The sequence below is a fragment of the Microcaecilia unicolor genome, chromosome 10 (assembly GCF_901765095.1).
Source record: "Microcaecilia unicolor chromosome 10, aMicUni1.1, whole genome shotgun sequence".
NCBI lineage: Eukaryota > Metazoa > Chordata > Amphibia > Gymnophiona > Siphonopidae > Microcaecilia > Microcaecilia unicolor.
In genome coordinates this window covers 39,412,129-39,440,010 of record NC_044040.1, presented here as the reverse complement: position 1 = coordinate 39,440,010, position 27,882 = coordinate 39,412,129, and the positions used below count along the sequence as shown (strand labels likewise).

At 45.0% G+C, this 27,882-nt stretch overlaps 1 protein-coding gene across 1 annotated transcript in view; it reads right to left on the bottom strand.

Annotated features, from left to right (window-relative positions):
* The window catches only part of CPNE8 (copine 8), a 334,982-nt gene that overhangs the window by 278,501 nt on the left and 28,599 nt on the right, over positions 1-27,882 (bottom strand). The window contains exon 2 of the mRNA XM_030216303.1: positions 2,291-2,331. Coding sequence (XP_030072163.1) covers positions 2,291-2,331 — 41 coding nt within the window. The remainder of the gene's footprint in view (positions 1-2,290; positions 2,332-27,882) is intronic.

Below are 27,882 nucleotides of genomic sequence, written 5' to 3'. Positions count from 1 at the left end.
AATCTAGGGAAAAAAGAACTGAAAGGGACTCCCCTGCTCCCTCTACATCGCCTCCCTCCATCGGAGCCTGTGCCACAGAAGCGTGCTGTGCCTCTTGCCTATCTACTGCCACTTGCGGATTGGGTTGCGCCTGAGAGAAAAAATGGCGCCCGCCGACGCGTGCTGCACTAACTGCCCTGCTGAAACCGCCAAAACTAGCCCCTGCGCTTCCGACTCACCGGACACCTGAGGGGAACCCCCGTCGCGCTGAACACCTGTTGCGGGCTAACGGCTGCAGGACTCACACTCCCCTGATGCTGCTCTCCGGCCCCCACACCGGGAGCAGCGCTTAGCCACCTCAGAAGGCACTGACATGCTACACAAACGCCTGCCCCAAAACTGACTCGGCAGACCGTCTAGTTCCTCCGTATGATTAAACAAACACAAAGTCTCTTAAAGAGATGCTTACCTTTTCTTTTTTTTTTCAGGAGAGAAAAGAAACACCCAATCAGGCCAATAGCCCCGGGCAATGGAGGAAAGGTAGGGGGAGACCGGGAGGGACCTGGCACCACCAGGTGTACACCACAAGCTGCAAACAGCCACTCAACCCCTGTCTGTGCTAAACTAGGCCCAAAGGGCACCAGTAGCCAAATCAAACCAGAGCTGCACAGAGTTGTCCCTCCACCTGCTAGATAGAGAGAATACTGAGGTTTACTTGGCTGCAAGGTCTACATATAGCAAACCTCAAAGGTTCTCTCTATCTCCACCTGCTGGTAGAAGGACACAACCCACAAGTCTCTGGAATGATCTGTGGGACGCTATGGAAGCTGACGCTAAGAAAGAACTCATTATTCAAAGGATATGTGCTCCAAACTTTGAGAATTATGCTCATAAATTAGCCTCTGAAAACTTATTGGTGCTCAATACATATAGCTTTATACTCAAAACTTCACTTAAATCCAAAATTTAGAAGCATAAAAAATGGATGGCATACCTATCAGTATCTACTCTACCAGTGGGAGCCAAAGATGAATTCCAGACACTGCCTAACTGGAGGCTGGAGATCCAGGAGCATGCTTACCAGCACCTGCAGTACAAGGGGCAGATGAAGGCTGAACCCTGGATGCCTGCTCAAAGAAGACTGGGAGCCTACAAGCACCTGCTATGCCAAGCAGTTGAAAGTCAAACCGTTGGAATCTGCTCAACCAATGACAAGAGACCATACTTACCAGTTCCTCCTCTACTAGAGGCAGCTGAAAGCCAAATCCTGCAACTTGACCATCAGGAGGCCAGTGCCCCAGGAATATACTTAGCAGCTTCTGATCTACCAAAAGAAGCACACAGTCAAATCCTGGGAGCCTCCTCAATTGAAGGTTGGAGTCCTGTGAGCCTTACTGCTTCCAAGAGATTCAAACCAATGACTGTTGCCCTGGGAGCCATGAATCCTGCTCTACAAGGGAAATCAACCTTCAAACTGCCACTCTGGAAGCCTGACTGGAATCCTGTTCTGCCAGGGGAGGAAGGCCCAGGACTACTACACTGAGATCCTAACAACCCTACCTGCACATTACGTCAGACATAAGAGAATTAATATAGAGGGGGGAAATAATACCAGTCCTATATAAGGGGCGTACAGTCAGATCTGAGCTTTTTTCTCTGTCTCTGCAGGGAAGGAGATATGACCTACTTGTGTGGAGTAGTCTGGTATGGACAATAATGAAAGAGACCTTAATAAAAAATACATTTAGACAATCCTCTGAAACCAGAAAGCAGAACAAGAATATCATATTAGTCTAAAGTAAAAGTAATTCAATGAAAAAATATTTTGGTAGCATTGATACATCAATAATGTTACCAAACTTTTAACTAAAATAGATCAAATTTACATTAACAAAAATGAATTACTAGTACATGTTAATGATATGAAGTCTGCAGTTCTAATTCGTCATTCATTTTATGTCTACTGATTACAGGTTACTCCTTTATTTCTTCAACTAAGCCACTGAATGATTATGACAAATGTGTTGTAGATTTATGAAATATTTGCCAATACCAAAATGTCAGTTATCTTCCTATACTTTATATTATACAGTATAAAACAACATTTTTTTGGATTCCAATTACAATGATAAAATATATCTGTTTATTCATCTAGTATGATGGTTTCACAGAAATAAAATGCATGTTACATATAAAAGTAAAATATTAATTTAATTTCTTCGTGCAGTATCGTAATGACTTAAAGATTTCTCTATTAACCACATCTCTTATCAGTGAAATTTATATAGATGCAAACAGAATGGGCACTTACTTGGGTCTGATTTTGAAAATGTGTCTCTGTCCAAAAGGTTTCTGTTAAAGTGAAAAACATAAATAATTTGTTGGATCAAAAAGTGTTACTGGTTATCATATCATAAGAAAATAAAATAGCATTGCAAACTATTTTCTAGATTTAAGGGGGGTAATTAAAAAGGCATTTATACAAGTAGAAATGTGACATTTACTCTTACCTGATAATTTCCTTTCCTTCAATCCTGCTAGACAAGTCTAGACTAGTGGGCTATTTTCTCTTACCAGCAGATGGAGATAGAGAAAAAAATGGAGATTCTATGGACATCACCAGTATAACAGGTGGTACAGCCAGAATCCTAACATAAGAATAGCCATTCTAGGTCGTACCAGTGGTCCACCTAGCCCAGTATCTTGCTTCCAACAGTGACCAATCCAGGTCATAAGTACGTGTTAGAATCCCAAATAGTAGCAAGATTCCATGCTACTGATCCGAGGGCAAGCAGTGGCTTCCCCCATGTCTATCTCAATAGCAAACTCAACGTTTTACCTCCAGTAGTTTCGGCATGTTTGAATGCAAGTGTTCCATCAGGAATTGCTCGCCAGTAGAGACCGTTTTCGTCAGCATTGAAAATGTCACGAGGTGCAAACTCATTCAAGATGGTAGGAAGAACTGAAACAACCCAATCTTCAGCACCAAAGTCATCTGCGTCTTGTTTCTCACCATGCTGTTTACTGAATTTTATGTTGTTCCTTTCCTTCCATCTTTCCAACCATCCAACAGTGGCTTTAAATTCAGTTACTCCAAGACTTTCAGCTACCTGGTTAGCTTTCTCCATAAGCAGTGGACCACTGACAGGAAACTGTCTGCTCCTGACTCAAGAAAACCACCGAAGAAGAACATCTTCTACCTCCTCAGCTTTTCCTGCCCTTTTACATTTCCTGTGTCGATTTGTATTGTTTTGCCAGTCTTCAAAGAAGCTGATCATTCTGCTTAAAGACACGTGAAATTTAACTGCGATTGACACCATATTCTTTAGCAATAGATGCTTGACTTTGTTTTCTAATTTTTTAAGAACTTCTATTCGTTCAGCCAGTGTTATTATTATTATTATTAGCATTTGTATAGCGCTACCAGACACACGCAGCGCTGAACACCTGACACAAAGAGACAGTCCCTGCTCTATAGAGCTTACAATCTAAGTAATACAGACAGACAAGACAGTTATGGGTGAGGGAAGTACTGGGTGAGAAGGAGGGATGGAACAAGGGGAGGGCAAATGAGTAGTGGCTAGGAGCCAAAAGCAGCAGTGAAAAAGAGGGGTTTTCAGCCTAGATTTGAAAATAGGTACGATGGGGCTAGACGTATAGGTCCAGGAAGTCTATTCCAAGCATAAGGTGCCGCGAGAGAAAAGGAACGAAGCCTGGAGTTAGCAGTGGAGGAGAAGGGGGATGACAAGAGAGATTTGTCCACTGAGCGGAGTTCACGGGGAGGAATGTAGGGAGAGTGGAGAGGTAATGGGTGGCTGCAGAGTGGATGCATTTAAAAAGGTCAGTACGAGAAGTTTAAACTGTATGCGGAATCAGACAGGGAGCCAGTGAAGTGACTTGAGGAGTGGGCTAGTGTGGGTATAACGATTCTGGCGGAAAATAAGTCATGCCGCAGAATTTTGGACAGATTGGAGAGGAGAGAGATGGCTGAGTGGAAGACCAGTGAGAAGTGAATTGCATTAGTCCAAGCGAGAGGTGACAAGGGTGTGGATAAGGGTTCTGGTAGCGTATTCAGAAAGGAAGGGGCAAATTTTGCTAATGTTGTAGATAAAGAAACGACAGGTTTTGGTGATCTGTTGAATATGTGCAGAGAAGGACAGAGAGGAATCAAAGATGACTCCAAGGTTACGAGCCGAGGAGACAGGGAGGATGTGATAGCCATTAATAGAGATAGAGAAAGGGGGAAGAGGGGAGGTGGGTTTAGGGGGAAAAATGAGAAGTTCAGTTTTGGTCATGTTTAGCTTTAGATGGCGTTGAGACATCCAAGCGGCAATGTCGGAAATGCAGGCTGAAATTTTGTCCTGGATTGAGGTTGAGATTTCAGGGGTGGAGAGGTTGATCTGAGAGTCATCAGCGTACAGATGGTATTGAAAGCCATGGGATGAAATCAGGGTACCAAGGGAAGAGGTATAGATGGAGAAAAGGAGGGGTCCAAGGACAGAAACCTGAGGCACACCAACAGAAAGCGGGATGGAAGTTGAAGAGGATCCACCAGAGCGAACACTGAAAGAACGAAGTGAGAGGTGAGAGGAGAACCAGGAAAGAACAGGGCCCTGGAATCCAAGCGAGGACAGCGTATCCAGGAATTTAGTGTGGTCAACAGTGTCGAAAGCTGCAGATAGGTCAAGAAGGATAAGGATAGAATAGAGACCTCTGAATTTAGCCAGTAGCAGGTCATTAGAGTACATAAGTACATAAGTACATAAGTAGTGCCATACTGGGAAAGACCAAAGGTCCATCTAGCCCAGCATCCTGTCACCGACAGTGGCCAATCCAGGTCAAGGGCACCTGGCACGCTCCCCAAACGTAAAAACATTCCAGACAAGTTATACCTAAAAATGAGGAATTTTTCCAGTCCATTTAATAGCGGTCTATGGACTTGTCCTTTAGGAATCTATCTAACCCCTTTTTAAACTCCGTCAAGCTAACCGCCCGTACCACGTTCTCCGGCAATGAATTCCAGAGTCTAATTACACGTTGGGTGAAGAAAAATTTTCTCCGATTCGTTTTAAATTTACCACACTGTAGCTTCAACTCATGCCCTCTAGTCCTAGTATTTTTGGATAGCGTGAACAGTCGCTTCACATCCACCCGATCCATTCCACTCATTATTTTATACACTTCTATCATATCTCCCCTCAGCTGTCTCTTCTCCAAGCTGAAAAGCCCTAGCCTTCTCAGCCTCTCTTCATAGGAAAGTCGTCCCATCCCCACTATCATTTTCGTCGCCCTTCGCTGTACCTTTTCCAATTCTACTATATCTTTTTTGAGATACGGAGACCAGTACTGAACACAATACTCCAGGTGCGGTCGCACCATGGAGCGATACAACGGCATTATAACATCCGCACACCTGGACTCCATACCCTTCTTAATAACACCCAACATTCTATTCGCTTTCCTAGCCGCAGCAGCACACTGAGCAGAAGGTTTCAGCGTATCATCGACGACGACACCCAGATCCCTTTCTTGATCCGTAACTCCTAACGCGGAACCTTGCAAGACGTAGCTATAATTCGGGTTCCTCTTACCCACATGCATCACTTTGCACTTGTCAACATTGAACTTCATCTGCCACTTGCACGCCCATTCTCCCAGTCTCGCAAGGTCCTCCTGTAATCGTTCACATTCCTCCTGCGACTTGACGACCCTGAATAATTTTGTGTCATCGGCGAATTTAATTACCTCACTAGTTATTCCCATCTCTAGGTCATTTATAAATACATTAAAAAGCAACGGACCCAGCACAGACCCCTGCGGGACCCCACTAACTACCCTCCTCCACTGAGAATACTGGCCACGCAATCCTACTCTCTGCTTCCTATCTTTCAACCAGTTCTTAATCCATAATAATACCCTACCTCCGATTCCATGACTCTGCAATTTCTTCAGGAGTCTTTCGTGCGGCACTTTGTCAAACGCCTTCTGAAAATCCAGATATACAATATCAACCGGCTCCCCATTGTCCACATGTTTGCTTACCCCCTCAAAAAAATGCATTAGATTGGTGAGGCAAGACTTCCCTTCACTAAATCCGTGCTGACTTTGTCTCATCAGTCCATGTTTTTGTATATGCTCTGCAATTTTATTCTTAATAATAGCCTCCACCATCTTGCCCGGCACCGACGTCAGACTCACCGGTCTATAATTTCCCGGATCGCCTCTGGAACCTTTCTTAAAAATCGGAGTAACATTGGCTACCCTCCAGTCTTCCGGTATTACACTCGATTTTAGGGACAGATTGCATATTTCTAACAGTAGCTCCGCAAGTTCATTTTTTAGTTCTATTAATACTCTGGGATGAATACCATCAGGTCCCGGTGATTTACTACTCTTCAGCTTGCTGAACTGACCCATTACATCCTCCAAGGTTACAGAGAATTTGTTTAGTTTCTCCGACTCCCCCGCTTCAAATATTCTTTCCGGCACCGGTGTCCCCCCCAAATCCTCCTCGGTGAAGACCGAAGCAAAGAATTCATTTAATTTCTCCGCTACGGCTTTGTCCTCCTTGATCGCCCCTTTAACACCATTTTCGTCCAGCGGCCCAACCGACTCTTTGGCCGGTTTCCTGCTTTTAATGTATCTAAAAAAGTTTTTACTATGTATTTTTGCTTCCAACGCTAATTTCTTCTCAAAGTCCTTTTTTGCCCTCCTTATCTCCGCTTTGCATTTGGCTTGGCATTCCTTATGATCTATCCTGTTACTTTCAGTTGGTTCTCTTCTCCACTTTCTGAAGGATTGTTTTTTGGCTCTAATGATTTCCTTTATCTTACTGTTTAGCCACGCCGGCTGACGTTTAGTCTTTTTTCCCTTTTTTCTAATACGTGGAATATATTTGTCCTGAACCTCCAGGATGGTGTTTTTAAACAGCATCCACGCCTGATACAAGTTTTTTACTCTGCGAGCTGCTCCTTTCAGTCTTTTTTTCACCATTTTTCTCATTTTGTCGTAATCACCTTTTCTATAGTTAAACGCTAGCGTACTTGATTTCCTAGTTTCACTTCCTTCAATGCCAATATCAAAACCGATCATATTGTGATCACTGTTATCAAGCGGCCCTCGTATCGTTACCCCCTGCACTAGATCATGAGCACCACTAAGGACTAAGTCTAGTATTTTTCCTTCTCTTGTCGGCTCCTGAACTAGCTGTTCCATGAAGCTGTCCTTGATTTCATCAAGAAATCTTATGTCCCTTGCGTGTACAGATGTTACATTACCCCAGTCTATATGCGGGTAATTGAAATCCCCCATTATTATTGTGTTGCCCAGTTTGTTTGCGTCCCTGATTTCCTTTAACATTTCCGCATCCGTCTGTTCGTCCTGGCCAGGCGGACGGTAGTACACTCCTATCACTATCCTTTTCCCCTTTGCACATGGAATTTCAATCCACAGTGATTCCAAGGAGTGTTTTGCTTCCTGCAGAATTTTCAATCTATTTGATTCAAGGCTCTCGTTAATATACAATGCTACCCCTCCACCAATCCGATTCACCCTATCACTACGATATAATTTGTACCCCGGTATGACAGTGTCCCACTGGTTATCCTCCTTCCACCAGGTCTCAGAGATGCCTATTATATCTAATTTTTCATTTAGTGCAATATATTCTAACTCCCCCATCTTATTTCTTAGGCTCCTGGCATTCGCATATAGACATTTCAAACTATGTTTGTTGTTCCTAAGTACATCATGCTTAGTACTTGACAGTATTAATTGGCAATCTTTTGTCTGATTTTTATTGTTATTTAAAGATACCCGATCTACTACAATCTCTTTTGCAACCTCACTATCAGGATACTCTATCTTCCCTGTTATGGTGATATCTTTGAAAGATACCTTATCCCGAACCATGCTCTTTTGAGCGACTGTCGGCCTTCCCCCCATTTCTAGTTTAAAAGCTGCTCTATCTCCTTCTTAAACGCCGATGCCAGCAGCCTGGTCCCACTCTGGTTAAGATGGAGCCCATCCTTTCGGAATAGGCTCCCCCTTCCCCAGAATGTTGCCCAGTTCCTAACAAATCTAAAGCCCTCCTCCCTGCACCATCGTCTCATCCACGCATTGAGACTCTGGAGCTCTGCCTGTCTCTTGGGCCCTGCGCGTGGCACAGGTAGCATTTCAGAAAATGCTACCCTGGAGGATCTGGATTTCAGCTTTCTACCTAAGAGCCTAAATTTTGCTTCCAGAACCTCTCTCCCACATTTTCCTATGTCATTGGTACCCACATGTACCAAGACAGCGGACTCCTCCCCAGCACTATCTAGAATCCTATCTAGGTGACACGTGAGACTTTGGTAAGTGCAGTTTCAGTAGAGTGAAGAGGGTGAAAACCAGATTGGAGTGGGTCAAGAATAGGTTGTGAAGAAAGAAAGTCAGGGGGTCACATGATGCCTGCTTCCTGATCGGCAGCACAAGAAGTGAGCTCCGCGGAACCTCAGCTAAAAAAACAGCAAAATATCAGATACTAGTATAAAAGGCCCGTTTCGGTAGGCAATGAAACGGGCACTAGCAAGGTAACCCCCCCTGCAGCGTCCTTCCTGTCTCCCATGCAGCCACCCATCTGGTCTCAGGACCCCCTCCCCTGCCCCTGCAGCCACGCATGTGCAGCGGCCCTCCTCTCTCCCCTGCTCCCCCTGCAGCCACCCATGTCCAGCGACCCTCCTCTCCCCTGCCCCCCCCTGCAGCCACCCATGTCCAACGACCCTCCTCTCCTTTCCCCTTGCCCCCCTGTAGCCACCCATGTCCAGCGACCCACCTCTCTCCGCTGCCCCCCTGCAGCCACCCATGTCCAGCGACCCTCCTCTCCCCCTGCACCCCCCTGCAGCGTCCCTCCTCTCCCCCTGCAGCCACCCATGTCCAGCGACCCTCCCTACCCCCCCCCCCAGCGCACCCAAGCCCCTACCCCCCCCCTCGGGCACATCAACCCCCTCGCCACCCGCAGCCGCCAATACTAACGCTGTCCGGCCGCTGCTGCGTCTCCTGTTGAGCAGCAGCGGCCGGTACAAAAAGAAAAAAGCCAAAAAAAAGATTTTAAACCTGAAACACGGCTCCGTAGACAGCCATCTGGCATTGGCTGTCATCTCTGCAGCCGCTCCTCCTCTCCCCTCTGACGTCGCTGCGCTCCTCCGGGGTCTTCCTGCAGGGGCAGTGACGTGGAGGGGAGAGGAGGAGCGGCTGCAGTGACGACAGCCAATGCCAGATGGCTGTCTACGGAGCCGCGTTTCAGGTTAAAAATCTTTTTCTGGCTTTTTTCTTTTTGTACCGGCCGCTGCTGCTCCACAGGAGAAGCAGCAGCGGCCAGACAGCGTTAGTATTGGCGGCTGCGGGTGGCGAGGGAGTTGATGTGCACGAGAGGGGGGGGTAGGGGCTTTGGTGATGCGTCGGGGGGAGGGTCTTGGGTAATTCATCGAGGGGGGGTAGGGGCTTGGGTGCTGTGCCAGGGCGGAGGGGCTTGGGTGTTGCACCGAGGGGGGGGCACTGACAGCTGATTGGTAGGCAGGGGTAGGAGTAGGGAATACTCCTCCCCCTGCCTGGCTCGCGGTTTTGCAGGGCAGAGGCTTGGGTGTTGCGCCGAGGGGGAGGGGCACTGACAGCTGTTTCCCAGGCAGGGGGAGGAGTGTTTCCCTACTCCTCCCCTTGCCTTAGAATCAGCTGTCAGTGACATCACTGACGTCAGTGCATTCTAAACTGCCTAGCAGACCACCTCCGAGGGAGCCACAGTCCCAGGCACATTAGAACGTTGGAGGTGAGAATTATTATATAGGATTATCACCCCGGAACTTTTCTGAGTGACTGAGCTTTAAATGGAGCCCTATCAGGAATTGGTGGGGCGAGAAAGGGTGCAAGGTACTGGAGGGTATGCCCACGAGGAGCCAGAGAGGCCTGAAGGGAAAAACCACGCCATCCACTTCAGTGACAAAGATGGCGGAGAAACGGGATGTACACCAATTGCCTGCATCGCAGACGGGAGAGTGGGCGAGAGAGATATCCCTGACAGTGGCGACGGCGTTAGAGGCTCGCCTGAACAAGATTCAAACTGCAGTAGACGAAATAAATGAAAAGTTTGATACCCAATCGAGAAGGCTTGACGAGGTCGAACACCGAGTCTCGGCGCAAGAGGCATCACAAGGCATGGCAACCCAGATCTTAGCCCTGCAGAAAGAAGCGGCAGCTCTAAAAGACAAGCTGGAAGAACATGAAAATCGGAATTGCCGCAATAATTTGCGGGTAATTGGGCTACCGGAGTCTGTCCAGGACGCTGCGCTGTACTCATTCTTTAGCAAGTGGCTACCGGAGCGACTGGGAGTTGCAGGCAAAGCGGAGACATGGCAGTGCGACCGAGCACACAGGATTGGGTTGCGCAGAGAAGGGGAAAGTAAACCACGCATGGCTATAGCACACTTTCCGAACTGGATGGGCAAGGAAATGATGCTTAAGGCATTCCAATCGAGAAAGAGCCCATTGGAGTATGAGGGCCATAAAATTCTGATATTCAATGACTACTCGGCGGCGGTAATGCTGCAACGAAGAGCCATGGCGCCCGCTTGCACACTCTTATTCAAAAGAGGAATCCATTTTTCCCTGGCATTTCCAGCTAAGTTGAGAGTGTGGCATGAGGGGAAGCAACTAGCCTTCGTGGAGGCGAGGGCAGCTCAGGCGTTCCTGGACAATTTAAATACCTCGGAGTAGCAGGAAGGTGGACAGTGACTGTACCAGTGTTGGCCTGAGTAAGTGGCATTGAGTAGATACACAAGATGGAGCTTTTAAAGTTTGCAGTTCCTGGTTATATTATTGTTTCAGACCCTTGGGAATCGAACTTTGTGTTCTGAGGGAGACATTGGCCCTAAATAAGTGAACAAACTGTTTTGAAGACATGGGCACGGTAGAGGCCCTTTTTGTTGTAATACTATAAACGTTAAGTGGATGTGAATTAATGTTGAGGGGAACAGCTTTGTATGGGATAGGGGTGTATGGAGGGCTGAGGGGGAGCGGGGTGGGAAATGTTTTTCTTTTGCTGCGTAGATCGGGACAGAAGGAGGATGGTGAATCGGATGGGAGGGGTGGAAGGGGGTAGAGCGAGAGGGGGGAGAGGGGAATGGGGGGGTTGCATGGAGAATATGGGGCAGCAGGGGGGGCGGATTAATCACCAAGTACTTTAAAATCAGGGTAGGATCCGTTGAAAGCGCAGGCGAGATAAGGGTGGACTCACAGAGTGCAGCGGGGTCTGGCAGGCTTAGCTGGAAGGCCTATATGGGTCTGTACTATTTAGTAACTTGGCTAACACCGACATGAGTGCTGGATATAGTTAAGTTAAAAATCATATCTATGAATGTGGATGGCCTGCATTCTCCAGTTAAGCATACTAAAATACTATCTTGGATGAGGAAAAATGGGGCGGATATTGTTTACATGCAGGAAACGCACTTAACCAATGCAGAACATGCTAAATTGAAAAGAGGCTGAGTGGGCGAAGTAGTGGGCTCAGCCTTTAACAGCAGGCAACGAGGAGTAGTTATATTATTCCACAAGCAGCTACCGTTTCACATACACAAAATATACCCTGACAAAAGAGAGATATATAATAATATTGGGTGAGTTATGGGGACGAAAGTTAGGGTTGTGTAACCTTTATGGTCCCAACGTCTATAACCACAAATGCTTTTCAGAGGTAGTGGCCAAGTTGGCGCTGCATTCGGAATATCAGATCATTGTAGGGGGAGATTTTAACACCATTGTGGACCCCACCATTGACTTTAAGCCCACAAAACCTAAATCTAGTGTCTTGGAAAACAAAGGGGGATGTTTTGTGATGCATCAATTGGGGCTGGTGGACATGTGGCGAACACTACACCCTCATGAAGTGGATTTTACCTTCTACTCACACCCACACAATTTTTATTCAAGGCTAGATTATTTCTTAGTATTGCAAACACTATTTCCAATAGCAAGGGAGGTACGCATAGTTGACCAAGTCCTCTCTGACCACTCAGCTATCACTTTGGCTCTCTCTTATTCGGCTGATGGGACGGAAAGGGTATTGAAGTTTTCCTCAGCGCTTTATAATGATGCTACGTTTCGTATATTTTTAAGAGAAAAATGGTTAGAATATCAAAAGCATAATATGACCCCAGAGATGAATGCACTTATGTATTGGGAGGCCTCCAAGGTGGTATTGAGGGGACATATCCTGGCCTATACCGCGACTCGGAAAAAAAAGGTGGAGGCCGAATTGTTAAAGCTGTCCCAGGAATACCAGTCTCTCAGGAGGCAACGTATTAGGAGTTCGGATAAATCGTTGCAGATCAGGTTAACTGAACTCTGTGGCCAAATTGATCAAATACTTATAGACAGAGCGGAAAAGGACATATATTACCAAAGATTTAAATTGTTTAAATGGGGAAGTAAAGCAGGAAAGATCATGGCCAACCTAGTGCGTCCTTACAGAAAAATACAGGTCATAACAGTCATTAAAGACATGAAGGGGAACCAGTACACCCAGGAACAACAAATACAACAGCAATTTGTGCAGTACTATCAAGCACTTTATGGAGAGAGGGAGTTTGACCCAGCAAAAAGGGATGAGTTTTTCAGGGACATTTCCGTGCCCCAATTCAACCTAGAACAACTGCAAATCATGAATAGGCCTATAGATACAAAGGAGGTTAGACAGGGTATAAAGGCACTTAAATTAACAAAGGCCCCAGGACCAGATGGGTATGGGCCCGAGTACTATAAAATTTTGTCAGATCTGGTGGCGACACCGTTGGTTGGCATGTATAATAGCCTGGGACGGGAGGGGTTGGGCCTCCACCAAAACGTAGCACACTTTATACTGTTACCTAAGCCAGGGAAGGACCAGATGCAGGTGGGGTCGTACAGACCCATCTCCTTACTCAATCAGGATGTGACGTTACTAGCAAATATAATGGCAAAAAGAATGAATGCCTTCCTGCCGAGTGTCATACACGCAGACCAAGTGGGATTTGTACCCGATAGGTTCGCATCGATGAATTTAATACGGGCTTTAGCGGCCATTCATGTCTAAAGAGGGAAGGGAGGAAAGGAGGCCATAACAGGATTGGACATGGAAAAGGCATTCGATAGCATATCCTGGCAATTCCTGTTCTGGGTAATGGAGCAATATGGCTTGAAAGGCAGATTTGCTGACTGGGTTCAGGTGTTGTACACTAATCCACAGGCACGCCTATTAGTAAATAACAATTTAACTGGACAGTTTGAATTGCAGAGGGGTACAAGGCAGGGGTGTCCCATGTCCCCCTTATTATTCTGATTAGCTATAGAACCCCTAGCGATTAAGCTCTATCAAAGCAAGCAGATTAGAGGGCTTCAGATGGGGGGACAGGAAATCCGCATCAATTTGTTTGCGGACGACATCCTGTTATATCTGGCAGATGCTCCTTCCCACCTGGAACCAGCTCTACAGATAGTTAAAGATTTGGGGGCTATTTCAGGACTCAGAGTGAACTGCACTAAGTCGGAGCTGTTACCCTTGGCAGGTAACGCACACAAGGAATGGTTTGAACACCTCTCGATACCACCGGTGCAACATCCGATGCAGTATTTAGGTATATACTTGAGCACTAATCCAGAGGTTATGTATCAAAGGAACATTGGGGCTCAGATAGAAAAAAATTAAGCAAACCTGTCAACGATGGAAGGACCTCCCGGTCTCCCTCATGGGGCGGGTGGCCCTGGCTAAGATGATCTTGCTCCCAAAATTATTATATCCTTTACAAACTATGCCCATATGGGTTAAAAGGAAAGATGAGAGGTTGTTCCACTCCTTGTTGCGCGATTTTATATGGAGACAGAAGAGGTCCCGAATTGGACATCATTCTCTGCTACTAGATAAAGAGAAGGGGGGACTTAACCTGCCTGACTTAAGACTTTACAATGTGGCCGCCCTGTTGAGACTGGTGTTTGAGGGAATTAGCGGACAATCGAAGTTCACACCGAAGGATTGGTGGGTGGGCTGCTGTTCTCCGTATGCATTTATAAATCTATTACATGTGGCCCCGGGAATGGGTACACGGTTTAACAGGCAATATGAGTTTTTGAGGCCCGTGCATTTAGCTTGGAGATGGTGGAGGATTAAACAAGCACATAGTCCCTATGCATCACCCTTTTTGCGATTGACTGGTTTGATGGATTTTCCGGTGGGTATGGGCCCGTCGGTTTTCCAACAGTGGGTAAAGAAGGGGTGCAGCACCATAGGTCATTTGCTTCTTCCAGGGGACGAGCAGTTCATGACTTTCACTCAAGTGAAAGACACTTGGAAGATTCCAACCACACACATGATACATTATCTGCAGGTTAGTCATTATTGGCAGAAGTGAAGGGGAAACACGGGGGCACCTGGCAATATGGCAAATTGGATAAGTTGGTGCAGGGTCTACCAGTAGCGGGAAATAAATTGTCTATATGGTATCGAATGGTTAAAATGACTAGTCCTGAAGGGGGCTTGACAGGTGTAATTGACAAGTGGAACGAAGATCTGGGAGTGCAATATTCAAAGTCACATTATAGGTTACTGTACAAAACACTATACGAAATGGTTAAATCTGCAGAGTGGCAGGAAACCCAGTACAAATTGATCCACCCTATTCCATAAAGTCAATTTGGGGCATTCCAGAAAGGAATGTACAAAGGTACCAAACCCCGACTGGCATTTCTGGCAGGTGTCTGTGTCCCATAGATTCATCAACTTCCCCATTCCTCGTGTGATAAAAGCTCAGTGGATCAATTTGTACTGGGTTTCCTGCCACTCTGCAGATTTAACCATTTCGTATAGTGTTTTGTACAGTAACCTATAATGTGACTTTGAATATTGCACTCCCAGGCCTTGCTGTTGGGAGATCAAGCGGGGCTGATCAAACAGGGATTGACGTTTCCGCAGCGCAGATTCCTGTATATGTCGGTACTGGCAGTTAAAAAAGTAATACTGCAATTCTGGATAAATGAGGAATCAGCCCCATACTCCTGTTGGGCGGCTAAGATAACAGAACTGGTGCAATTTGAGTGCAAGGCATATGGCAGATCCCCAACTTTACATAATAAACAATATGCGTCTCTGTGGCTCAGACTTATGCGGGTGGTAGGACAAACGGATACTAACTCACAAAGGGAATTTAGGGGAAGGGGGGAGGGGTGAAGGGTGGGGGGGTTGGTACCCTAGCGGGTGACTGAAAGAGGGTATGAGTGGTGAGTGCACGGGTGTTTGGCAAGGGTTTTTGCTGCCAGGGAGGGGGAGTGTGTTTGGGGTTTAATTCTAAAAGATAAAATTGTCAATGTGAGAAGGATGTCATTAGTTTCTCTGTTAGTGAGAACATCTTGTTTATGTTCAGTCATGCACCAGCTTGGATTATATTGGCTTTGTAGTATAGCATTATGTATATCAGTTGTTTTGGTACTGTGTTGTCTTGTATTGATATTAATAAAAAAGAATTAAAAAAAAAAAGAAAAGAAAGAAAGTCAAGACAACGGCAGTGAACAACACATTCAAGTAATTTGGAGAGGAAAGGGAGAAGGGAGATGGGGCGACAGTTGGAGGGACAGGTAGGATCAAGTGAGGGTTTTTTAAGGAGTGGAGTGACAACAGCATGTTTGAAGGCCATAGGAACAGTTCAGTGGAGATTGAAAGATTAAGGATGTGACAGATGACTGGCATGATAGTAGGAGAGATAGCGTTAAGTAGATAAGTGGGGATGGGATCAGAGGAACAGGTAGTACATTTAGAGGAGGAAAGAAGAAGGGCAGTTTCCTCAGTAGAAACTTCTGAGAAGGAGGAAAAAGAAGAAGAAGGAGAGTAGGGGTTGAGGACTAAGGGAGAGAGAGGTGGGGAGGGTTTGGATGAAAATTCAAGGTTAATCTTACGGATTTTATCGTGGAAGTGCTCAGCTAGGGTCTGAGGAGAAAGAGATGGGGAAATTGGGGACGGAGGTACCTTGAGAAGAGAGTTCAGTGTGGCGAAGAGAAGTCGAGGGTTGGAGCCAAGGGAATTTGTCAATTGGGTGAAGTAATCCTGTTTGGCAAGTGAAAGAGCAGACTGGAAGGAGTTAAGCATGAATTTGAAATGAATGAAGTCGGCAAGGGTGTGGGATTTAAGCCAAGAACATTCAGCAGAGCGGGCACAGGAACAAAAGTAGCGGATTTTAGAGATCAGCCAAGGCTGGGGTTTGGTATACCTAGTAGGACGGGGCATGGGAGGGGCAAGAGTGTCCAGTGCACAGGAGAGAATAGTATCATAGGAGGAAACAGCTTCAGTGACAGACTTAGATAGAGTGGTAGTAGAGAAAAGGTTAGAGACACAAGAGGATAGAGTAAGGGGGTCAATAGCCTGAAGATTCCTAGATGTGGGGGTTGAGATTGGGTGGGATCGGGGAGGAGGGTGCTTAAGTGTTAAAGTCTTACAGTTCTGCCATGACGACGACGACGACGACTCCGGTGTACACTCTAACAACATTCTTTCGCTTATTCTGCCCGTGGCAGTTAAAGGGGTGGTAAATTTGAAATCTCACTGGTTGTCACGCGCCAATCGGATTCCATATTCCATGTGCGCGCTTATGCAGAGTCTTTCCTGCAGAGGAGCAGTCTTAAACCATGCATATAAGCAAATCTTGCACTTATCAGTGGTGCGCTAAACTGAAGTTTGTCCCCATAGAAACTGATGGCGCCAAAAACGGGACCAAAGTACGGCATGCAGTTAAACAGAGCATGCGCTTATCCGACGTGCACTTAAATGGAGTGCACTGTACTTTCAAAAAGTACAATGTAGTACTTTTTGAAAGAGTAAAAAAGCTGATTCACTTTTACCCATTCTACACCACTCAGGATTTTATAGACCTCTATCATATCTCCTTCTCAGCTGTCTCTTTTTAAGCTGAAGAGCTCTAACCTCTTTAGTCTTTTCTCACATGAGAGGAGTTCCATCCCCTTTATCATTTTGGTCGCTCTTCTTCGAACCTTTTCTAATTCCGCTCTTTTTTGAGATACCGTGACCAGAACTGCAAACAAAACTCAAGGTGAGGCCGCATCATGGCACGATATAGAGGCATTATAATATTATTATTATTTTTCATCCCTTTCCTAATAACTCCTAGCAACCTGCTTGCTTTTTTGGCCACTGATGCAAACTAGGCAGAAGATTTCAGCATATGGTCCACGATGACATCTAGATCTTCTTCTTAGGTGCTGACTAAGGTGGACCCTAGCATTAAGTAACTATGTGCAAAACTTTGCATTTGTCCACATTAAATTTCATCTGCCATTTGAACATCCAGACGTCCAATTTCCAGGTCTTCCTGCAATTTTTCACAGCCCACAAGTGTTTTAAAAACTTTGAATAGTTTTGTGTCATCTGCAAATTTAATCACCTCGCTTGTCTTTACAATTTCCAGATCATTTATAAATATGTTAAATAGCACCTGTCCCAGTACAGATCCCTGTGGCACTCTACTATTTACCCTCCTCCAGTGAGAAAAATGGCAATTTAATCCTACTCTCTGTTTTCTATCCATTAACCAGTTCCTAATCCACAACAGAACATTGTCTCCTATCTCGTGACTTTTTAGTTTTCTCAGAAGTCTCATGAAGAACTTTGTCAAAAGCTTTCTGAAAATTACTATCCTAATGACAAAGCTATGACAAAGCTATAAATAATTGTAGAAACAGATAAAATACTTGAGAAAAAAAATACCCTGTGCAGAACATAAAAGTTATTTAGAAACCATTGGCAGGCAAAGAACCTAAGGATATCTGAGAAACCTCAGTAGTCCATGGTAGGTCCTGGACTAGTCTAGCCGGATTCAAGGAAAGGAAATCATTAGGTATCTCTTACCTTCCCTGTCATCCTGGCTAGTGGGATGTACCAAAGCTTATCCGTCAGGATTGAAGGAACACAAAAAGTTCCATCCAAAATAGCCCTTCCAAACAGTGTTCCCTCTAAGCCATGCATATGTGCACAAGCAAACGGATCAGAAAGGGAGGGCACATCCTAGCAAATGCGCACACATTTTTGCTGGCTTTCTTTATTGTGAAGATGTGTCAAGTCAAGGCTGAAAACATGCACACAAAATGTTTTTTCACGCACATGGGCCAGCAAAAATTAGCAAGAACATTGCTTCCAAAGTTACTGTCCCTTCTGGTGAAAAATCAACTTTATAATGCCAGATGAATGAATGCAGCAATGACCAAGTTGCCACCCTACAAATATCCCCTGGAGTCACTGCTCTTGTTTCTGTTCTGCCCAAGAAGTCTCTCATTGAATGAGCATGAAACCCTTGTGGAATGACTTTTTGGTTAAGAATGTATGCCACTTCCATTGTTGTCTTGAACCAGAATGATAGAGATGACTTAGAGGCTACTTACCCTTTTCATGGGTCACAAAAAAAAATACAAACAGATAATCTGATTTGCAACAGGAAATTGGTGTCTCCAGATAATGAATGAGGACCCTATGAACATCCAGTTTATGCACAGTGAAAGATTTCTGGAAAGAAGGAAGAGAAACCACCTGATTCACATGAAATGGGGAATACAACTGTCAGCAGAAAAAAGGGAACTGCAGAAAAGTAACCAAGTTCACTGACAGATAGGAATTTCTACCAGAAACTGCCTGTAGCTACAGAATCCTCCTATGGCAACAAGAAAAACTGTCTTAATAGACAGATTTTTCAAGGAAGTCCAGTACAGATGCCAAAAGGAGGCCTAGCCAATGACAGCACCAAATTAAGATCCTACTAGGGCTCTATCTTTCTTACAGGAGGACAAATGTGCTTGACTGCCCACAAAATACAAACTACAACTGACTGGACTGCAATAGAAAATCTACCAATTTTGTCCCTGAAATAAGAGTACCACCGCCTATAGCTTAAGCGAAACTGAGACAAACCTTGCTCTAGCCCCTTCTGCAAAAAAAAAAAAAAAAAGGAATTAAAGGGATATCTACTTTCCAAGGAGATATATCACAAACTCCACATCGGTGCTCAAATACTCTCCAAACTCTCACATTGGCTGCGGAATTAGACAATCTGAAGTCCTTCAGCATAGTAGCAATGATGTAGACTAAAAACCCATTTCATTTTAGGTTACATCTTTTGAGGTCCAAGAAGTAAGTTATAAGGGACCCAGAGCTTCCATGAGCACGGCTACAAGATCAATCAACAAAAGACTGAACTCCTCCCTCTTAATTCATATGCTCTTCCTGACACTGCTAAATCTTTCGATTTAGTTTGGGCCAATCCTAAAATTGGATATCATGGTACTGATTTATATACTTCTCTACAAGACACTATACAGTACAATGCTGATGCTGTCCTTAAATTTCTCAAATCCTTATTATCTTGGCACCCACATAATTTGTCTTGGTGGGATCAATTAGAAACTACTAAAATGATGGTTTTCCCCAAGATAAATTATATCTTGAGTACGTTGCCAGTAATTCTTCCTTTCTCCTATTCTCAAATAGATAAATTACCAACTACTTTTCTATGGAAAAATAAACAGCCCAAAACTGTCCTTAAAAAGCTCAAAGGCACAAGAGACTCTGGAGGTGTATTGTTTCCCGATTTCCTTATTTACCATAAGTCTTTTATTTCACAGCAAGGTTATAATTGGTTTTATAAAGATTCTCTTTATACCTAACTGCTTAATCTACTATGTCAATCATGATCCTTAATGCAATACCACTTGTATCTCTCACTCCGGAAATGACGATCGCCATGTCGGAACAATGTAAGCCACATTGAGCCTGCAAATAGGTGGGAAAATGTGGGATACAAATGCAATAAATAAATAAATAAACCAGCATGGTTAATGCTAGAGGAAGCTATGTTATACCCTTTTCAACCTTGATTACTACTCTCCTCTACTTCTTTTCCATCTCACAAGATAGAAATTATTACAGAATCTACCATCAAATGCATGAATGAACTGGACAAGCTACAATCACATCCTTTTACCTTATCTTTGACTATGTCACTATGGTATAATCCTCATGTTTTAATACACAAAGCGCCCTTCCTTTGGAAAAAATGGATTGATAAGGGAATTTGGACTATCTCAGATGTAATAACTAAAGATATAAGCTATCCTGTCATTCTCAGAATTACAAGAAAGATTTTCTCTGCCATCCTCTGCATACTTCAAATGGATTCAACCGTGTCATTGCATTACTACACTACCTTTTTATTCCTCATCTGTCACATCAGTTGCCTTCATTAATCTCCACTGCTCAAATACTACTTGTCAATGGCCATACTGCATCTAATATCTATAACCAATTCATTAAGCCTACATTCAATTTCAGTTTAGTACTTCAAAATGCCTGGCAAACAGATCTAGGTCATACTCTAAGAGGAAAAACGGTCTCAATTTTGGTCTAAAACTATGAAACCATTGCCTTCTACTGCATCACTACAGTCCATGTACTGATTATACCACAAAACAACTTTGATACCTCGTAAGCTTGCTCTAGCAAGACTCATCCCTTCTGATAAATGTTGGAATAGTTCTAAACATGTGGGTACCTTGCTCCACATGCTTTACAAATGTGAACGTACATTTACATTTTGGAAGGAATTCTGGTATGTTGTACAGAAGATTCTTATTATTGACTTGGATTTAACACCCTCTATAGTAATCTTCAAATCTTGCTTTCAGCAATTTTTTTTATTTGTTGTATTTGTATTCCACATTTTCCCACCTATTTGCAGGCTCAATGTGGCTTACATTGTTCCGTAAAGGCGATCGGCATTTCCGGAATGAGAAATACAAAGTGGTATTGCATTAAAGTTCATAAGTGGCAGAGTAGATTAAGCAGTCAAGTATAGAGAATTCATTTTCGGGATGAGAGATAAAGTGGTATAGCATTAAAGTTCATTAGTGACAAAGTAAATGAGGTAGTTAAGTATAGAGAGTTCGTTTTGTCCAGTTCTGGTATAAGTTTCGTTGTCTGGTGTTTAGGATGGAACATAGTGGTATGCCTTATTGAACAGATTGTTTTTTAGTGATTTTCAGAAGTTTGTTAGATCGTGCATTGTTTTTATGGCGTTTGGTAGTGCATTCCATAGTTGTGTACTTATGTTGGAGAAGCTGGATGCATATGTTAATTTATATTTTAATCCTTTGCAGCTGGGGTAGTGGACATTCAGGAATGTGCGTGCTGATCTTTTTGTGTTCCTGGTTGGTAAGTCTATGAGGTCTGACATGTAGACTGGGGCGTCGCCGTTGATAATTTTATGAACGAGAGTGCAAATTTTGAACGCAATACATTCTTTAAGTGGGAGCCAGTGTAGTTTTTCTCTTAGGGGTTTGGCGCTTTTGTATTTCGTTTTTCCAAATATTAGTCTGGCTGCAGTGTTTTGGGCAGTTTGGAGTTTCTTAATGATTTGTTCTTTGCATCCGGCATAGATTGCATTGCCGTAATCTAGGTCGCTTAGCACCATTGATTGTACCAGGCTGTGGAATATTTCCCTTGGGAAGAAAGATTTTACTCTTTTGAGTTTCCACATTGAATGGAACATTTTCTTTGTTGTATTTTTCACATGGCTTTCTAGTGCGAGATTTCGGTCAATTGTAACTCCTAGAATCTTCAGGCTATCTGAAATAGGAAGGGTGTAGTCTGGGGTGTTTATAGTGGTGGGTTTGTTCGTGTTATTTTGTGTGAGAGAATGAGACATTGTGTTTTTTCTGCGTTGAGTTTCAATTGAAATGCATCTGCCCATGAATTCATGATCTGGAAGCTGTGTTTGATTTCATTTGTAATTTCTGCTAGATCGTATCTGAACGGGATGTAGATCGTGACATCATCTGCATAGATGTAAGGATTGAGGCTTTGGTTGGATAACGATTTGGCTAGAGGTGTCATCATTAGGTTGAAAAGGGTCGGTGAAAGCGGTGATCCCTGGGGTACTCCACATTCTGGTTTCCATGGTAATGATGTATGTGAATTTGATATCACTTGGTATGTTCTTGCGGTTAGGAAGCCTTTGATCCAACTAAGTGCATTTCCTCCAATTCCGAAGTATTCTAGGATGTTTAATAGTATTTTTTGGTTTACCACGTCGAACGCACTGGAGATGTCGAATTGTAGGAGAAGTACACCATTGTAAGTTGCAATTGCTTGTTTGAATTTGGTTAGGACAGTGATTAGTACTGTTTCGGTTCTGTGGTTAGATCGAAATCCTGATTGTGGTTCATGTAATATTGAGAATTTGTTTAAGTAGTCGGTAAGCTGCTTGGTTGCCATACTTTCCATTAGTTTGATTGCCAGAGGGATGGATGCTACTGGGCGGTAGTTGGTTATGTCATTTGCTTTTTTCTTTGAGTCTTTAGGTATTGGGGTGAGTAGTATAGTTCCTTTATCCTTAGGGAAGAGTCCGTGTTGTAACATGTAGTTCAGGTGTGACGTGAGGTCTGTTATGAAGCGTTGAGGGGCGGATTTTATTAGGTTGTTGGGGCATAAGTCCAGTGTACAGTGAGATTTGGTGAACCTGTTGATCACTTGGGTGACGGTTTCATCGGTAAGTACAGCAAAGTTTGTCCAGATTTGGTCTGCTAGAATGATATTCGTCGGGGATTGGGTCCAGATAGTCAATGAATTTTTCGTGGTCTGTGGTATTAAGTAGTAGCGTGGTTCGTAGCTTTATAATTTTTTCGTTGAAGTATTTAGCAAGATTATCTATTTAGCAGGCTAAACTCTTGGACATCTTACTTACAATTGTTCAAAAACATGTTTTACTTAACTGGAAACCTGCTCATTTGTTAAACATCCATTTTTGGTGGAATTCTATTTTACAGCATCAGGAATTTGAGTTTGCTTTGGCAGAAAATATGGAATAATACTCAGCAAGAGAAAAGACTGGGCTCCTTTGGAACAATACTTACAAACTTTACAAACTACATTATAGTCCTAATGTATTGTGTATAGACAGATGTCTTCTCCCTTGTTTTAGATAATGTATGTGATTTTATTTTTTTTTATTTTTGTTACATTTGTACCCCACGCTTTCCCACTCATGGCAGGCTCAATGCGGCTTACATGGGGCAATGGAGGGTTAAGTGACTTGCCCAGAGTCACAAGGAGCTGCCTGTGCCTGAAGTGGGAATCGAACTTAGTTCCTCAGGACCAAAGTCCACCACCCTAACCACTAGGCCACTCCTCCACTGCATACTGACAATGTATTTCTCTTTTTCTTGTTTATGTTTTCATATTTTTATACTTGCCATGTACTTTGCTAAAACTCTAAAATATAATCGGAATAAAAAAATGAAGAGCAAAACCCCACCAGAGCTCAGGCCTAAATGCAGCCTACAGAACCGTCGTAATGAAGAGAAAAAGAATAAAAGAAAAAGAAAGAAAAAAAATCAAACGGGAAGAAAAAGAACCCAAATGAGGCACATAAGTAAAGAAAAGAAACGAAAAAGGCACAATAAGAAACTCTGGTAAGAACCGAACCGGGAGCTGTGAGGAGAGAGGAAAAACTGCGTCCTCTACTCACCAAAGAAAAAAATAGACTGTTGGTCCTGCATCCGCATGGCAGGCGGGAAGGCACTCGCGCCTGCATACCGGAGCATGTCTCGCACTCCAATGAGTTCTGTGAAAAGCTTGATAGAAGCTCCGGACCGGGCAACATGGGATCACTTTACCCCATTGTGAGATTATTGGCCTGCTTGTACTCGGACAAGCAGAAATTATATCTTACCTGCTAGCTAATTTTCTTTGCTTAGTCCCTCTGGACCGGCCCAGCAAAGGACTGATGGCTTATGCACGTCTACCAGCAAGTGGAGACTGAGAATTCCGATTCCAAAAGGACAATAAGTACTCTGCACAATCTCAATTAGCCTCCGTATAATCATAACAAAGCAGAAGTAGGAGAAAAGAACAAAGTGTACATCTGTGCCAACGGCGAACCACAAACAGCCAGAAACAACACAAGCAAAGAGCTCTGCACAGGCTGGACCCATGGCTGACCCTGCTTGAATTAAACTGTTTACATAAATATCACAGTATCTTTTTTTTTTCCAATGAGCAACCAGATCTGCAACAAACGGAGCAGATTCCTGTAGTAAAATACTCACAGAGAAAGAGCCAGTCTGGAGGAACTAAAGGAAAGAGCAGGTAAGATCTTATTTCTGCTTCCTTAGCTTCCCTCCCGACCGGCCCAGCAAAGGACTGATGGGAAGTAACAGAGCAGTACCTTTAAGGGAGGGACTGATGCAAACCCATCATAAGAACTCTGCCACCAGAAATGGCATCTTGCTGAGTCTGCACATCAAGTTGGTAATGATGAGAAAAGGAATGCAAAGAAGAACAAGTCACCGCCTTACAAAGGAGGGACCAGAGAACGTTCAGTCCAAGAAGAGGCCTGATGCTACTGGAAAGGATGTAAGCAGAAGCAATAGCCTCTTTAATCTAATGTGCAATGGTAGCCTTTAAGGCCGCCATGCCATTGCAACCACCACCAATGAGAACAAACAGATGGTCCGAGAACCGAAACTCCCCAGTGCAACTGAAATTTTGTTTAAGCACCCTCCTAACATCCAGCAGAGAACGCTGTTCCTCCAAGCCAGAGGATGACCCCAAGATGGGCAAATGTACAGACTGGTTCAAGTGACAGACTGACACAACTTTAGGCAAGGAAGACGGAACTGGGGAAAGCACCACCCGCTCTAGCATAAACTGTAAAAAAGGAGGCCTACAAGACAAAGCCTGTAATTCAGACACAAGACTTGCTGAAGAGACAACGACTACAAACATCATCTTCAGAGTGAGATCTTTGAAGGAACATGATGCCAAAGGCTCAAAAAGAGGGCAAATAAATGCAGAGAATTAAACTGAGATCCAAGCAGGAAAAGGATTGCAATGTGGAGGCCGAAGTCCGATCCCACGGAGAAAACCCACCACATCCGGATGACTCCCCAAAAACTTACCTTTTACGCAACCACAAAAACAGGCCAAGGCTGCAATCTGTACCTTAAGAAATGCAAGGGCCAAACCTTTCTCAAACCTGTCATGCAAAAAATCCAGAATTTGAGGTGCCGAAGAATGCCGGGTCACCACTCTATGATCCGAACACCAAGCCTCAAAAATCCTCCAAATCCTAATATAGGGTAAAGACGTAAAGAAGACACAACTGCGGAGACCAACAGGCAGGAGAGAGCACTGAAGCGGATGCATATGTGCCCAGGCCCACAGCACCACTTCTATGGAGGTTTGTTTGTTTGTGTGACACCGAAGCGAGCATTTGTGAAAAGCCTGGGAGCTGCATGGGGAACTCGTGGGGAGTACACCCAAACAGGGTGAACAGGCAAGAGAGTTGGGGGGTTAGGCTCCGCATGACTGAGCCAAAGTATTACACAGTGGCACTAAGAAGTGTGACTGGGGGCTGCAGAGCCAAGTTCTGAACTCAAACAGATACGGTCCCAAGACTGTGATCTGGGGGTGGCCGTTAAGACTTGACCACACTGTGTGGCCACACCCAGTACAACGGTGAGCTAGGCCAGGGACAGGAGCACCTTCAGCATGACCTACCATGGGGAGCTAGGCCAGCGATAGGAGCACGGTCAGCATGACCTACCACCTGCTAAAGTTAGAGAAAAATGGTAAAATTATGTATAATCATACCTGATAATTTTCTTTCCATTAATCATAGCTGATCAATCCATAGACTGGTGGGTTGTGTCCATCTACCAGCAGGTGGAGATAGAGAGCAAACTTTTGCCTCCCTATATGTGGTCATGTGCTGCCGGAAACTCCTCAGTATGTCGATATCAAAGCTCCATCCGCAGGACTCAGCACTTAGAGAATTACACCCACGAAGGGACACTCTGCCAGCTCACCACCCGCCGAAACGGGGGAGGGGAATTAACCCAGCTCATCCCACACAAGTGGGGGAGGGGAATCCGTCAGCTCATCCCCGCGGAGCGGGGGAGGGACACACACCCGCCGAGCGGGGGGATCTGGCTTATCCTGCAACCGCAACCGGGGGAGGAGCTGACTGACCCTAACACCGCGAAGCGGGAGGGGTACAAAGCTGCCCTACAGCCGCACGAAGCGGGAGGGAGTGCCGGCAGAATTTATGTCTCATCCAGCCCGTAAACGGAGGGGAGAGGAATGCAGCAGCTCACTGTAACACAAACTCGTCTCAACTCTTGAAGAATCCAAGTGAAAGAACTTGAACACGAAGTCTTTCTGAAATAACTGAAGACTAAACTTGAACCTGAAATGCAACCAGAATAAAAACAGAACAGATATCTGGGAGGGGCTATGGATTGATCAGCTATGATAATGGAAAGAAAATTATCAGGTATGATTATACATAATTTTACCTTCCATATCATCAAGCTGATCAATCCATAGACTGGTGGGATGTACCGAAGCAGTACTCACCCAGGGCGGGACATTGAAATCCCTGACCTCAACACTGAAGCTCCAAACCGGGCCTCCGCCCGTGCAGCCACAGTCAAACGGTAATGCTTGGAGAATGTATGAGCCGAAGGCCCAAGTTGCCGCCTTGCATATCTCTTCCAAGGAGACGGATCCGGCCTCTGCCATCGAGGCCGCCTGAGCTCTCGTGGAGTGAGCCTTCAGCTGGATAGGCGGCACCTTCCCCGCGGCCACATAAGCCGCTGCAATGGCTTCCTTGACCCATCTTGCCACTGTAGGCTTAGCAGCCTGCAGACCCTTACGAGGACCTGCAAACAGGACAAACAGATGATCCGATTTCCGGAAATCATTGGTCACTTCCAAGTATCTGAAGATGACTCGTCTCACATCCAGATATTTAAGAGCAGAGTACTCCTCTGGGTAGTCCTCCCTACGAAAGGAAGGGAGACAGAGCTGCTGATTCACATGGAAGCGAGAAACAATCTTGGGCAGGAAGGAAGGCACTGTGCGAATAGTCACTCCTGCCTCAGTGAACTGCAGAAAAGGCTCTCGACATGAGAGCGCCTGGAGCTCGGAAAACTCTTCTGGCTGAAGTGATAGCCACCAAAAAGACTGCTTTCAACGTCAGGTCTTTCAGAGATGCCCTCGACAAGGGTTCAAAAGGCGGCTTCTGCAATGCTCTTAGCACCAGGTTGAGATTCCACGCAGGCACCACTGAGTGCAGAGGAGGGCGCAGGTGATTAACTCCCTTGAGAAAGCGCACCACATCTGGCTGCGAAGCCAGGGAAGCACCCTTCAGGCGGCCCCTGAAGCAAGCCAGAGCCGCTACCTGGACTTTAGGGGAACTGAGCGACAGGCCTTTCTCCAGACCTTCTTGCAGGAACGCCAACACTGAAGAAATTGGAGCAGTGAAGGGAGAAAGTGAGCCTGCTTCACACCATGCTGCAAAGATACGCCAAACCCTGGCGTAAGCAGTAGAAGTAGAGCGTTTCCTAGCTCTCAGCATAGTGGCGATGACCTTGTCTGAGAAGCCCTTCTTCCTCAGACGCTGCCGCTCAATAGCCAGGCCGTAAGACCAAAGGGAGAGGGATCCTCCATCACCACGGGACCCTGATGTAACCGGCCCTGCTCCACTGACAGCCGCAGAGGATCGTCGACTGAGAGCCTGATCAAGTCCGCATACCAGGGACGTCTGGGCCAATCCGGACCCACCAGGATTACCCTGCCGGGATGCTTTGCCACCCGGTCTAGCACCCTGCCCAACATGGGCCAGGGCGGGAACACATAGAGGAGCTCTTGTGTCGGCCACTGTTGGAGAAGAGCATCTACTCCCAGGGATCGAGGGTCCCGTCCTCTGCTGAAAAAGCGCGGCACTTGGCAATTGGCCGATGACGCCATAAGATCTAGGCTCGGCTGGCCCCAGCGCTTCGTGATGTCCA